Consider the following 14,074-nt stretch of genomic DNA (forward strand, 5'->3'; position numbering starts at 1 on the left):
CCCAGAAACTGTTGTATAAATGTGATGTGGGAGAAGTGGATATTAGAGCATGAGTCAGGGCTGGTATGTTTGTGAGGCTGTGTGGCTTTTATACTTGAATTTATCTCCAGTTCAAATAAAGAACAGAGTTTCCACGGAGGCTGTTTTGGAAAGCTGGCACATGTTGAGAGGGGAGAGTCATTCTCATAAACGTTGCTTTTTTTCTTCAAAGAGTTTCAAGCTTTTCAAGAAAGAGTCATGGCATGCATGTTCTTGCAAAGTACTTCAGATGAGCATAAGCCGGCCCAAATTCTGGTTAAAAACATGTCCCTGCACATTAATGATCTTAGCTAACCTTAAAGGGACAGATCAACCAAAAACAACATTTGATCTCCTTAATGTCATTTAAAAAATGATTTCCTTTCCTCTGTGGAACACAGAAGGAGATGTTGTGAAGGTTGTTTATGCTGCTCTTTTCCATAATGTGATACATAGCCATACATTAGCTTTGTGTGAAAAACTGACTGGAATTTAAATGGCTATTTACTGAAAAGATCACTAACGCCTTGCATATCCTCAGATTTATCAGTACACACACACTGATCTCTAATACTGACTACTCATTTACACAACCTCAAAGTGAAAAACAAGCACAAGGGTAAACAATAAGGATGCTAACATGACACAGTTTCCCTAACTTGACAATGCCATGTCATGTCTACAGTTATAAATCCAAGCACAAGTAACAAGACACTGAAATAATAGCAGTGTCTAATTAAGCAAAAAGAATGGGTGCCATCAACACAGACAAAACAAATGAAGGACTTCTCTGGCCCACCCTTGCACATTAAATCGTGTCAACAGGAAAGCATTTTGAATGTTTTAACATCCAGGCAAAGGAAGTCTAACTTTGGCTAAGATCCTCCGGGAAAACGCTTTTTGTGGGAAACTGGCGGCGGGAAAATTGTGGACAGGCTTCAAAGTTGCGTACTCTTTCTTGTTCCCGCTGGAGCGACTGCAGTACTGTGGCTCTATGATGGGAATTGTGAGAGAAAACTTGAGTTAAGACTAGTTCACCACACTCACAAAACATAGTGAAGTTAAACATCAGTTTAGTACCAGTATTGTTTAGTAATTTGGACTTTCTGGAAAATGTAGGGTTTTACACTGGACTGGAACTGGGACAATGAATATATATATATATATATAACATTTATTAATTTTTTTCCAGAAATGTCTTTATTTGTCTGTTAATTCATGCTGACATTACTGTGGGCACTGATCTTGTATAGTGAATCATGTTGATCATGAAATGATTACAATTGCCCTTTGGTCCCTCATACAGAATGATTTGGTTTCAATATGTTATCCTCTGGCAAACTATTCTTACCATCTTTCAGTTGATCAGAATTGTGTTTTTGACTGGGTCCAGGCAGAATCTGCTGCCTTTTCCCACATGTTCTGCACATTCTGTGCATTGGAATTACATGTGATAAAATGTGTTTAACAGAGCTGAGGGTACTACACTCTTATTGGTAGCTAAAAGCACAATTCAATTAGTCAAAATATTTGTACAAACACAAAAGAATGAGGAATGTGTAGAACTTTATTGAATTCTGCATATCTGCTGAGCCTGTTTATGACCTAACTTGTGACTTATGAATACTTAATCCAGAAATGATAAACTCTTAATAATCAACAAATTCCAGTTAAGTCTGTGAAAGAAGATCATGGTGTCTGTATTGCCTGATAATAAAAATGTCAGTGCTATATAGACATCAAGGATGCTACAGTAACATCTTTGATATCTTTTCTCATATCTTTAGCTATTCTGTGTGCGTCACGTGAGGTGATGAGAAGTAAGCGCCTGACACAGGTTCTGGAAGTGGTTTTGGCCTTCGGGAACTTCATGAACAAAGGACAAAGGGGCAACGCATATGGTTTCAAAGTGTCCAGCCTCAACAAGATCATTGACACCAAGTCAAGTATAGACAGGTCAGAGGTCAATAAAGAGGTTTTTAGCTTGTTCATCTGAATGCATCAATTAACGTCACGTTTTCTGTTAATGCATCTATTACACTTTCCACTATTTTTGCTACCATTGAGATAAATTTAGTTCTCACTTAACTGTGTTCACAGGAGGCATTGTATGTTTTTTCTTTCTTTTTATTCTAATAAAATAATTGCAGTTCTGTTTTCAAATAGCATTTTAATAGCATAAATTGCATCAAATCTTTTAAAAAAATGCAAAGCATCCATTCACTGTTTAAAAAAAAAAATCACTAAATGTGGATTAATAGCACTGATAAATATGTTTCTCATTTCTTTGCTTTAAACTTGAAATAAATTAATAATTCTATTTGCATTTTCTACAGGAACATCACCATGTTGCATTACCTGATAATGATCTTTGAGAAAAATTACCCGGACATCCTCAATATTCAACAGGACTTGGCCACTGTACCAGAAGCTGCCAAAGTCAAGTGAGTCACACGCTGCATACTGATGAGTATAAATATAGTATGTACTATTGTTTTTGATAGGCTTATGCTGTTTTGTATATCAGTTGGTTAAAGACTGTTTTTGTCTTACTGTTACTCTGTGTTACTCTTAGTCTGGCTGAACTGGAGAAGGAAGTGTTTGTCATTAGGAGTGGCCTGAAAGCTCTGGAGGCGGTGAGTCATCCATCATTTACATTTCTACAACTAAAAGCATTCTTATCAGAGGTGCCCTAAAACATTACTCACATTCACATTCACCTTTATTATTATTGTTATTAGTATTTTCACTGATGCAACACTCTTTTACAATAGTTGCATTAAGTGAAACCTCCAAATCATTGCATTTTTCAATATTTATAATAAATGTTTGGCTTGATAACAGTACACATTTTCCATATCAAAATAACTCCTTTATGTAAACTTGTTCTATTTTGTGTAATGTTGATGTAGTTTGTCAGAAAATATTAGTAATTTGCTGGCTAATGAACTAACTCCATTGAAGTTACAGTTGCACAACTAATACACGTCACACTGGTCCTAAAAAAACTGGAAGTGAAAAATAAGAATATAAAAGAATATAGGAATATAAATTATATAAAATTGCCGAACATGTTCACTTTATTTACATTCTAATTGTGAATTCAAAACCCTAGAGTTCCTACATCCTCCTAGAGAGACAGTTTATCAATAAAAATCAAAACATCTTTAGTCAGATTTAATTAGAAACAACAAAAAAGATTCCTGTTTGAATACAAATTTTATTCGGTTTACATCAGGAGTTACGATACCAGCAGAGCCGAGCATGTGACCGGGGAGACAAGTTTGTCCCAGTGGTCAGTGACTTCATCACAGTCGCTAGCTTCAGCTTCTCTGAACTTGAGGAACTACTCGCTGAAGCCAAAGATAAGGTAACATCTTCACTTAATTATTCAGTCACAATCATTACCCTTTCTTTTTAACCTCCATCCTTATATACCCAACCTAATAAAGCTATTGGCACATACATTTTTTCAAAAGAAAGGGTTTCATTTTAGCCAGAAGCAATCATCACACAAAGCTTCCTTTGCAGAGAGAGAGAAAACAAGAGGCCTGGCTTTTCCCTGAGTGTCTAAGGCTGAAAATGTTTTCTCCAATATGCCCTTAGAGTTATTGTTAAGGGTAGAACAGGTCTTTGAGTGGGTCACAGTAGAGGGCTGTAGAGTGGAGCTGGGCTTTTTCAGAGAATCATGGAAGGATAGGCCCTCTCTGGAGGAGCCCAGCAGGCCTTCCCGTCCCCCCTTCTCTATCGTTTTGAGCTCTGCCAACCCTGTGCATGGGCCGGAGCCTGACATCTTAGAAAGATGAAGGAATAGGGAGTGAGTGAAAAAGAAAGAAAAAGACAGAGAGAAAAGAGAGGGCTTTGTGTACCCGTCGTGGCTCGGCATGATGACTTAAACATCCCAGGGAATCCCGGCAGCCGGTCCTAAATTTCTCAGGGTTTTTACTGAAGGGTTTGAGGAGATTTATTTCTTTTGAAATGTGGATTGGTCTCAACTCCACTCCGCTATGGTATGTCCCCAACTCTCAAATACATGAAAGAGAACCATTATGAAAGCCAATGGGAATACATTTGGGATTTGTGCATGTGTGTTTGTGAGTGTGTTAGTGGCCTTTTTTGTGGTGGTGGAAAGTGTGAGTAGGGATATGTTTTGGTCACTGGGCAGACTGACAGAGTCTTTATCCGAGCTCCACTCCCAATAACAGAACCGTCAATTTAACCCCGTCCACCGTTATCCAAATTATTTTCTTAGTAAAGCCATAAAAGTTCGGAGAGACTTCATGAGAAATGGCTGACCTTGAAGCTCTACGAGTTATTTGGACACAAAGGCCTCCCTGTGCTTTCCAGACAGATCTACCTTTTCCTGCTGCCCTCGACAGGTCAGAATTCCATCTCCTGTAAGCAATTCTGTCATCTGAGGTGGGCTAAAATTAACACAAACATTACGGCTGTGAACAAGGGTAGAGTATTGTCAACACTGAGATGTTGAAGAGACTGTTAGATCTCTTCTCTGATGGCTTGTGCAGAAGTTGTTGAGACTCTCACCACCTAAAGCTTGAGATTTTAAGCAGAGATTTTAAGATTTTTTGCATAGTCTCAGGACTGCAGATGCCCTCAAAATGGTAGATCTATGACAAGCTAAAGCTCAGTGCTGGAAAGCGAAATTATTGTTTGTTTCACAATAAAAAAAAGAACAGTTTTGACTTCACATGGAATATTGTCTCTTATGAGATAATTAGCTGCTCCATTGAACTGAGAGACAAAGAACTTGGCCAGAATCACAATGATAGAGATGCTAGTTAGAACTGAGACAAATGAGTTCCCCATGGCAAATCTACTGTGGGCGAAGACTCAGATACTCTCTTGGCAGACAGACCTTCAAATGGCTTTTGGAGCAAAGACCTTTGGCACCTTTGTATGCCAAACCACAGTAAAAGAGGATGCACTTTTTGCGTATGTAAATTTGGTTTGAAAAGTTCATCCACAGCATCTGTGTACAAATTGATTATGTAGCTCAAGCAGTCCATTTTTAAGTAGAGATCAAAAGATCTTTGTTCCAAAACAAAACAAAGAGTACTAATGGCTACCATATCAGTTCTGAAAAATAATGTCAAGCTTACTTCCAAGGTGATGGGTTTGTGAATTCTGGGCTCTCACAGTGAAAATGATTCATCCTTCTCTCTCGGCATCCATGAAGCAGGCAGCTGGTCCTGATAAGAGGGCATATGGTCATTAAACCAGGTGTGACCTATTACATCATGCACACATAAGGAAGAAGAAACTGTGTGTGTGTTTTGGCAAATGTGTCAGGGATTAACCGAAGATGTAGGATGGTGGAGCATGCAGCCTATGATATCTCTATGACACTCTCAGAAAAAAATAGTACAAAAGCTTTCACTGTGGCTTTACCCTTTTAAAAAGAAATATGTACATTTAGGGAAGACGTGTCAAGCACCTGGAGGGCCACTGTCCTGCAGAGTTTAGCTCCAACCAACACCAACATCCCTGCTTGGAAGTATCTAGCACACCTAAAGACTTTGATTAGCTTGTTCAGGTTTGTTTAATTAGTTTTGGAGCTGAACTCTGCAGGACAGCCCCCCTCTAATGGTGCTTTTCCACTGCATGGTACGGCACGGTACAGCTGGGTACGGTTCACTTTTGGGGGGTTTTCCACTGGGTACAGTACCTGGTACCTGGTACTTTTTTAAGTACCACCTCGGTTGAGGTTCCAAGTGAACCGTACCGTTACCAAAACGTGACGTGTAAACTCTGCTGATCACGGATTGGCCGGAGAGAATCGTCACTACCTGCGACACAAACACAACAGAACCGCTAGATTTAAATCAGCACAGCCAGCGAAGGATCGAATGCAACTGTTTTGAACAAGCGCACCTTTTTTAACAACCAAAAAGTGGCTGTTTCGTTGTCTGTTGAGGAAGTACGGACATTTCTCTCGTTGATAGCAGAGGAGCAGATCCAGCGAGAGCTTGATGGGGCGATGCGGAATGAAAAAGTTTTTCAGGAGGCAATAGAGGCGGCGCAACTGAATATGTGAATAATCCCGCCCACTCTCAAGCAGTACTGAACTGCAGTGGAAACGCAAACCGAGCCAAGCCGTGCTGTGCCGTACCGTGCCGAGTCGTACCACGCAGTGGAAAAGCGCCATAAGGGTTGAGTTTACCACACCTGCTTTAGAGTACTATTGTGCACCCTTTATGGGTAAATAAGGTACAAAGGTGTACCTTTTGAAAGGGTACTGCCCCAGTGACAGCTTTTGTACCTTTTTTCTTAGAGTTATATTACCCAACATTATCAATAAGCACTATTGCCGAATACTGTCAGTGGAAAGTAGCTAAAAGCCTGTTTGCCAAATGTCACTACATGACAACACACCTGCTAGTATTGGAAACTAGATAAGGTTTGTCCAAGAAGTTGCTAGACTCGCTAGGCAATTTATAAAAAAAGAAAGAAAGAAACCTCACTGAAGGGGTCTGAAAAGTCACTCAATCTAGTGACAAAGTCACGAAGTTGGCAACACTGGTAATAGGTGGGTGGTACACAATGCAATCTTCCAAGTTATGGGTTGCCCCATGTGTTGCATTTGTTTTGCCAATCATGCTTTTCCACTAATTTGTGTTTCTTTGTTGTTTCTCAGCGCAATCCACACTCATCCTCATTGTTATCACTCTCCTCTCTTTCCTCTTCAATCCAGTTTTCTAAGTCTCTGAAGCATTTTGGAGAGGAGGAAGGTTGCATGCAACCGGATGAGTTCTTTGGAATCTTTGACATATTCCTGCAGTCGTTCAGCGAGGCCCGACATGATCTGGAGAACATGCAGCGACGCAAAGAGGAGGAAGAGAGGAGAATGCGCATGGAGGCCATGGTACATCTTTGCCTGAAACAGATATACACACAGAACACACACAGATGCTTACAGGATCCACAGATAATGTTCATCTGGATAATTTCACACTTGCTTGGAGGTCGTTCTGTCTTTCATTAACATCTGGTTTTGTTGAAGTTTACTTATATTGTTGGTGAAGGTTTTTTACGCAAAATCTGGGCTGTCTCTCGTTTAAAGCTTATCGGTAAATGGCTACTATTCTGCATGGCTAATGTCAATGCACAGAAAAATGTGTCAATGATCTGTAAACCGGATTTACAAAATTTTACAATTTTACATACTTACAAAGATACATAACAGCTACAAGTGTATGCACTACTTGCTTTATGCAAGCACTATATAGGATAAATCACTATACAGGATTTACCCTATTATACTTTATCGACACGAATTGATAGGTGAAACAACAAACAGCCACCCACAAATAGTCTATAAACAAAGCATCAGGCTGTCTTTTAGTTCACATGACCAAGGGTTAAAGTTACTCGTCGTCAGGCTACAGAAGAATACCATAATTCCTCCGTTCAATTAGGCCTAAGACATCGAGAGTCACGCAGACCTATAACAACCCAGCCACAACACATAATTGCAAATAACATGCCTTACCTTAACACAAAATAGACCACAGAGTCCAACGTTTATATTTTTTCTACGAATCTTTGAGTTAACGTACTAAACATGAGTGGAATTTGCACCGCAGCGCCCCCACACCTTGATGCTCACAATTTTACACATATGTATAGTTATCTTTATTGAAATTAATTAGGTTTAAATCGCAGTCATGCATGAATGAATGATATTTTTGCAATTTTACACATAATAATCCACGATCACATTACACAAAACTGAAATTGCACGTCAAAATAACTCATTGTCAATATTTTTTGAGACCCCCCAAAATTTCACAAATCACGTTTTCAAGGGGAGCCCATGTCTTATTAAGGGGAGCCGAGCTCCCCCTAGCTCCCCCGTAGTTCGCACCACAATAGCAATACTTTAGATGAGAGAACTTTCACTATTCTCTGTACACCACCGAAATATAATGCCACACCCTATGATAGACGACTGTCTAGGGGAGCAAGAAAAGACTTACAGAAGACTTTCTGTAGGGGAGCTAGAGAAAGTCTTCTGTCAGAAGACTAAGAAACTGTTATAGTGTGGCAGAGGATGCTGTATTTATTAATTTTTTACTGTACAGTAATTGACAGTATGCTGTATTGTGTTCATATACAATTCTTTATTTGAACTGATCTTTTCTAGTGCTTTTCTTCTACTGTAAGATCAGTTTACACTAGTGTAATGATAATGAAGTTTTCTTAGAGCTAATTGCTGAATTTTACGTTATCTGCACCCCTCTATTTATGTTGCAAACTCTAATAGACATTGACTTGCAAAATGATTCCCGATTCCCAAAAGGTGGTTTTTGTAACAGTGTTTTGAATTGATCTCACTAGTGTTCTCTAGGAAGTGAAATAGTGTATTTGACAGGTTTGTGTGTCATCTGAGGCCAAAGATTAGATTCTGATGAAAGAGAATATGTTTTAGACTAAAATATTTGATTTTGACCTGGAAGTCTGAAGTTTGTATAAGTTGGTGTGTAGTTTTGAAATTGTGTTTAGTTGTGTGAGAAAATGGTTAATCGTTTCATGAATTGTGTGTTAGCAATCAAGAAAAATTGTAATATCATATGTTACCCTGAATGATCATGGCTATTTTAAATGTAAATCTCTGTTCATTTATCTATCCCAGCTGAAGGACCAGCGGGAACGAGAGAAAAGAGCAAAGAAAAGCACCGGAGGCAGTGTGTCAGAGGAGGTGGGGGAGTTTGATGATCTCGTATCAGCGCTTCGTTCCGGTGAAGTCTTCGACAAGGACTCTAAACTTAAACGCAACCGCAAGCGCTCTGTCAACCAACTGGTGGATGGTGGGGGTCGTGAAAGACCAGTCACCAAGGTGAACTATTGACCTCAGTGAATACAGTTGGAAGGAGATCAGAATTTTATATTCACAGACTGACAGGGAAATCTCTTGAAATGCCATACACTGCCCACTAATTTCCCCTTTGCTCAGACCAGTAATAACTGACAAGCTCAAAGATGGACAGGCTCACTGTAAAATAATCTGGCTTATCCGCAGATGTGAAGGATGCCCTGCAATCTCTCTCTCTTCTATTTTCTGCTTGTTCCTCCTTCTTGATATGTACAGTCACTCATACTGATCTCTTGCTCTTGTTTTTTTTGTGGCGAAATGCACAACCTGAGTTCCAGTCTGGTGCTGCGAGGTCTCACAATAAGTCATAAGAGGTGCACATCACTTGTTGAATTCATATGGTTATCCTTCTAACCTGCCAAGGTTATTTTCCTTTCTCGGCCACCCATTTCCATGCTCTAATTTTAGGAGATTAGGAAAGAGTCCCATTTTTGGAAATCTGGTACCTCTAGTCTTCGGATCCAACTGTGCTTTTCAATTTAAAAGATGCAGCTGGTGCTTCCTAAACCTGAAAATGAAGGGGGCAAAAAAGAAAATATTGTTCAATCCTGGATGTTGGAACTACCACACAGGAAATATGACACTGTGGATGCAGCCTTACAGGTTGGGATACTCCTTCCCCAAGTGCCTCTACATTAACGGCATTCCGAGGACTACCTCCTGTAGGGAGATACTGATGAGAGAAAATAGTACTTTCTCACAGAGATACAGAGAATATGAAAACCGGAAGTCTAAAAATACGCTGAGTGTATTTAATGGCAGAAATTAAATGAACCCGTTGGATTGTTTTACTTCATAATTGGTCTCATCTGTCATATACAACTGCACCTTTTATCCAAATGCCCTGAAGTAGCATTCTAGGAAGGAAAGGACCATGACATTTTGTTTAAAGAAGCAGTTATCTATGAGGAAGTACTAAAATGTGTCTTCATCACTTCTTCAGGTTAACATATTGAACCTTTGGGCCTTGATTATATTGAACAAAATGATGCCTTGCTATCTAACTATCTTACCATCTAAATGTGTATATCAAGAAACGCTAGGTACCCAGGTCTGGCAAAAAGTTTGTAGAGAGATCCACTGAATTTTAGACTTTGTTCTCACGGTCAACATTATGTAACCCACTTTGGTTTTCTTATATTTTGTTCATAATTTTTAAATAACATGTATATTTAGTGGCTGTAGTCAGGACAAAGGATGCAGATGTACATACAATGACCTTGTAGTTGGCATGGTGTGGCAGAGAAAATGGTTAGAGACAGGGAAGATGAGAGGCCTCTGATATGGATATGGATATAGACACAGATATGAAGGCAATGAGTCCAAACATCTGAAGGGGAATGTAGAGTCCAGTGAGATGGTGATCATGGATTGAGCCAAAAAAAAAAATCATGCACTTTCATGCATGAAAAATCTGTGTCTTCTGTCCATATGGGGTCACAGTGGGAGTTCTGTATAAGGCGATTGTGTTTTTCTTTTAAGCGTTAAATATGGACACACATGGTGCTGATTGTCAATTTTTGTGGGTACAGCTCTGCCCCTTCTGATCCTGCTTAATACACAAGTAGGGTGTGAGAGCAGGGCTTCTGGTATATCCATATTTCTTTGCGCCAGTAAGATAATTGATTAACAGTCAAAAAAATACACAAGTTTTAACTCTAAGCTTACAAGTGCCATAACAACAGGCCAGTGCAGTCATTCTCTCCTTTCTCACCTGCATCAGCTCATGTGTACGTATTTAGATTTAATGATAGAAAGGTGTATATTTATGTTTGTTTGTTTTTTTATATACCAAAAATAGTCATTGCAGTCCTATCTATATGAAGTCACTTTTTTGTGACTTAATAGCTTGAGATCGCTTATTATATGAGTTATGAGTATTTTTGTACAACAGTTAGTTCCAGGTTTGACCTGAAAAGAGCAGACTGTGTTGTCTGGGACATTTAGAAAAAGACAATTATTGCCCATTTAAATCTGAGCATTTTAAAGAAGCTTTAATCGGTCTGCAATTAGTTTGATTGCACTTCCTAAGGATTCCCCATAGAGGCTCTTATTAGACCTTATGGCAACGTTCTAATCTTACGCTGCTTAATTGGAGATCATGCAGAATTAGGAATGTGGGTTTGCACGATTAACTGTTCTTTGTGCACCAAATGAATATGACCCAACAGAAGGGAAGACATACACTTTGTTAAACAATTTTATAATATATTGTACTAAAAAAAAATTTAAAAATAAAAAGATTTGGCCCCTTGCCAAATTACAATTGAGGGGTTTTGGGCTATTTATTTTCATTTCCTTTACATCTTTGTCATTCTTGTCATGAGAAGAGTGGTACTGCAGATGCTAGGTTACATTGTTCCACAGAACAGCTTTGGTGTTCTGCTTTTAAAGTTCCACAAAGTATTCAAATCTTCAGTATTATTATTTGTATCTTTTATGTATATTTGGTCATTGATTGTCCAAAACAGAAAGTTAGCTATAGTTACTTGATGCACTTTTTTTGTAGGACAGATTTTTCCTGCATCACAAACCTGAGCAGCCAAAGGCTGAAAATAAAGAAAGAAAATCATATAAGTATATATCATATCAATCATACAAGTATATTTTTTTAGTTAAGAAATCAGGCCTACATAGATTAGGTGCAAGTTAACCAATAATCTGTGTTCCATTGTTTTATAAAACTGTCCTTTTCAGCTCTTTGATTATTGTGGATTGAATATAGATTTATATAGATATGAACTGTAATATGAATGTTAAAGAAAATGTATTATCTTTGGTACGTTACAAGATAAATATATGACTGTATCTGAAAACACCATGCCAACTGCCTAAATGTATCACTTGCTTTTATATTTGAGATATTTTTGAAAGATAATGTTTTGCCTCCCACTTCTGCTTGGACCAATTGCACTTGATGTTTTCCCTGTTGGCTCGAGTGGTGCACAGGTGTGGTTCTCTAATAATGTTGGTGTATTATTATTATCTGTGACATGAAACGCATCACACTTTGTATGCGTTCATAGAATGCTCCACCCATGATTTTGACAGGTTGTATTTGTGCCAAGAGCCCCATTTTAAAGGTTGATTTGACAAGGGCCTCACATAATGTATAGTTCTCAAAATATTTTGTACACCATCAGTTTGAGGAATGTGGATTTTTCCCCCCTGTAAATTGAAGCTCTATTTATTTGCCTTACTTAGTTTGCTATATTTTGTATGTATACACAGCATTATGAAAGAAATGGTATAACTGTATTGTGATTGATATTTGTTTGTATGAGAATGACAAGCCTTTCATTTATATATATTTGTTTGTTTATGGTCTGACTCTCAACCCCTCCACCTGACCCCCTTTCCATGTGACATTTTGTAGGGTAAAAATAAACTTGTTTCACTGACATCTGCGTAAACCTTTTACTTTGGGTTACACTTCTGTACAGCTGGCTCTTAAATCACACATATGTCCAATGTTGTACTATGAATATCCTAGGCACAGTCATCCATTTAGCAATGGCAGTTCTCACAGCTGCAGAAGTTGTTTCTCACGGTGCAACACTGCCTTCTTCTGGTCACAGAATATTTCAGTTATTTTATCCAAACCAACTACTGCAGTTAAGACACAGAGCATATTACACATTATAAACATCAATTATATTAGAAACTTATGATGAACAGCATTCTGACAAATGTTCAGATGATTCAGATAGTGATTTCAATTTTATGTATAAAAGAAAATTAACAATGGTTTAACTAATCTTGTTTGTTCAGACAAGTCAGAGGCTGAATTTACAGTACTGTTGTAGCAAGTATTCCATTTTTTTAAAAATGTTGAAAAACTATTTTATATGATATGAAAATGTATTTTATTCAATATGGGCCTCGTTCATAAAACACAAGCAGAATGTTAGTTCATAAAACTACTGTAACATACTGTAATGAATTTGATTTGTTCTGCTCGTTACATGAAAGAGGCTATACAGAAACCAGAGGTAATGTAATCTAATAGAAAGTGGATGTTTCATAAGAAAATACTGTCACACAGTATACAGCCAAAGTGCACATTTTCAACAAGCCTTTTGAATAGAGTGCTGCGGTGATGACATTTTTGTAGGCCAATGAACAAAAGTTTATGATTCTTACATCACAATAATCTTCACACAACTTCAACTTTTTGAAAGTGTAAATACAATCTGCAGGCTCTAAACAAACTACAGCACAGCCACATGATTTCAATGACACCACCATTAATTCCTTTTATATATGTATATATACATGTATATATATATATCCCTGAAAGTTTGAGTTAGAATACTGGTGAGATGATGTTTTTTTCTGTTTGGTGCGATGACGTTTAGTGTCCCGAAAAACCTCTGTAGACTCATTGAGCCACTTGTTGAAAGTAAAAGCTTTAAAAACCCCAAGGGTGTAATGATGATGTATTTTATATTATAGAATAAAACGTGAAAATATCTTGAGCTTGTGTTAAAGGTAATTTTTTTTCAGGCCTTTTAACAAACAAAAAAAAAAGGCTAAAATGCTTGATGCTGGGTTTTGACCTGCAAAATGTGTAATCCCTGCAGCACTGAACTTCGCTCAACTGCGACAACCTTACGAAACACATTATCTTTAGCTGCATTATCATTATCAAAATAAATCTAGACCAAAATAAAATACTCTTCGTATGTCAGGTAAACGAGTCTTACTTGAACAAGTCACATTTCATGCTCGGCATGGACACAGGAATAGTTAAAATGACTAAGTAGATTAGCTAGAGGCATCTGAAGGCACATTTTGTTAAAGAAAACTGCTTCTAGAGAGAAGAATTTAATACTGTAGCTACTTTCAAGCAGGTGGGATTAAGCCTGCGATTTATGCATTCTTTAGGAATCAGGCGAGCGATGAAAATCACCTCTCTGTCCGCCCGTCTTGCTGAGCAACTTGATGTCAGTAATAACAATGTCATGGCTGACTGACTTGCACATGTCATAGAGAGTTAGCGTGGCCACCGCAACGGCGGTCAGGGCCTCCATCTCCACTCCTGTGCGGCCCGTGGTTTGGCAAGTAGCCTTGACGATGACAGCATGTTCTTCCTCCAGCAGCTCTATGGAAACGGAGGCGTGGTCAAGAGGAAGCGGGTGGCAGAGGGGAATGAGCAAAAGG

General features: G+C 38.4%; 1 protein-coding gene across 1 annotated transcript in view; it reads left to right on the plus strand.

The window, feature by feature from the left end:
- Positions 1-13,166, plus strand: part of LOC107566105 (disheveled-associated activator of morphogenesis 2-like) — a 159,528-nt gene extending 146,362 nt beyond the window's left edge. Inside the window, 6 exon segments of the mRNA XM_016251476.1 lie at positions 1,806-1,974; positions 2,355-2,462; positions 2,594-2,654; positions 3,257-3,388; positions 6,731-6,901; positions 8,672-13,166. Coding sequence (XP_016106962.1) covers positions 1,806-1,974; positions 2,355-2,462; positions 2,594-2,654; positions 3,257-3,388; positions 6,731-6,901; positions 8,672-8,887 — 857 coding nt within the window. The 3' untranslated portion in view covers positions 8,888-13,166.
- The last annotated feature ends 908 nt before the right edge of the window (positions 13,167-14,074 follow it).

This window comes from Sinocyclocheilus grahami, unplaced genomic scaffold (genome assembly GCF_001515645.1).
Source record: "Sinocyclocheilus grahami isolate Dianchi unplaced genomic scaffold, SAMN03320097.WGS_v1.1 scaffold1047.1, whole genome shotgun sequence".
NCBI classification, from domain to species: Eukaryota; Metazoa; Chordata; class Actinopteri; order Cypriniformes; family Cyprinidae; genus Sinocyclocheilus; species Sinocyclocheilus grahami.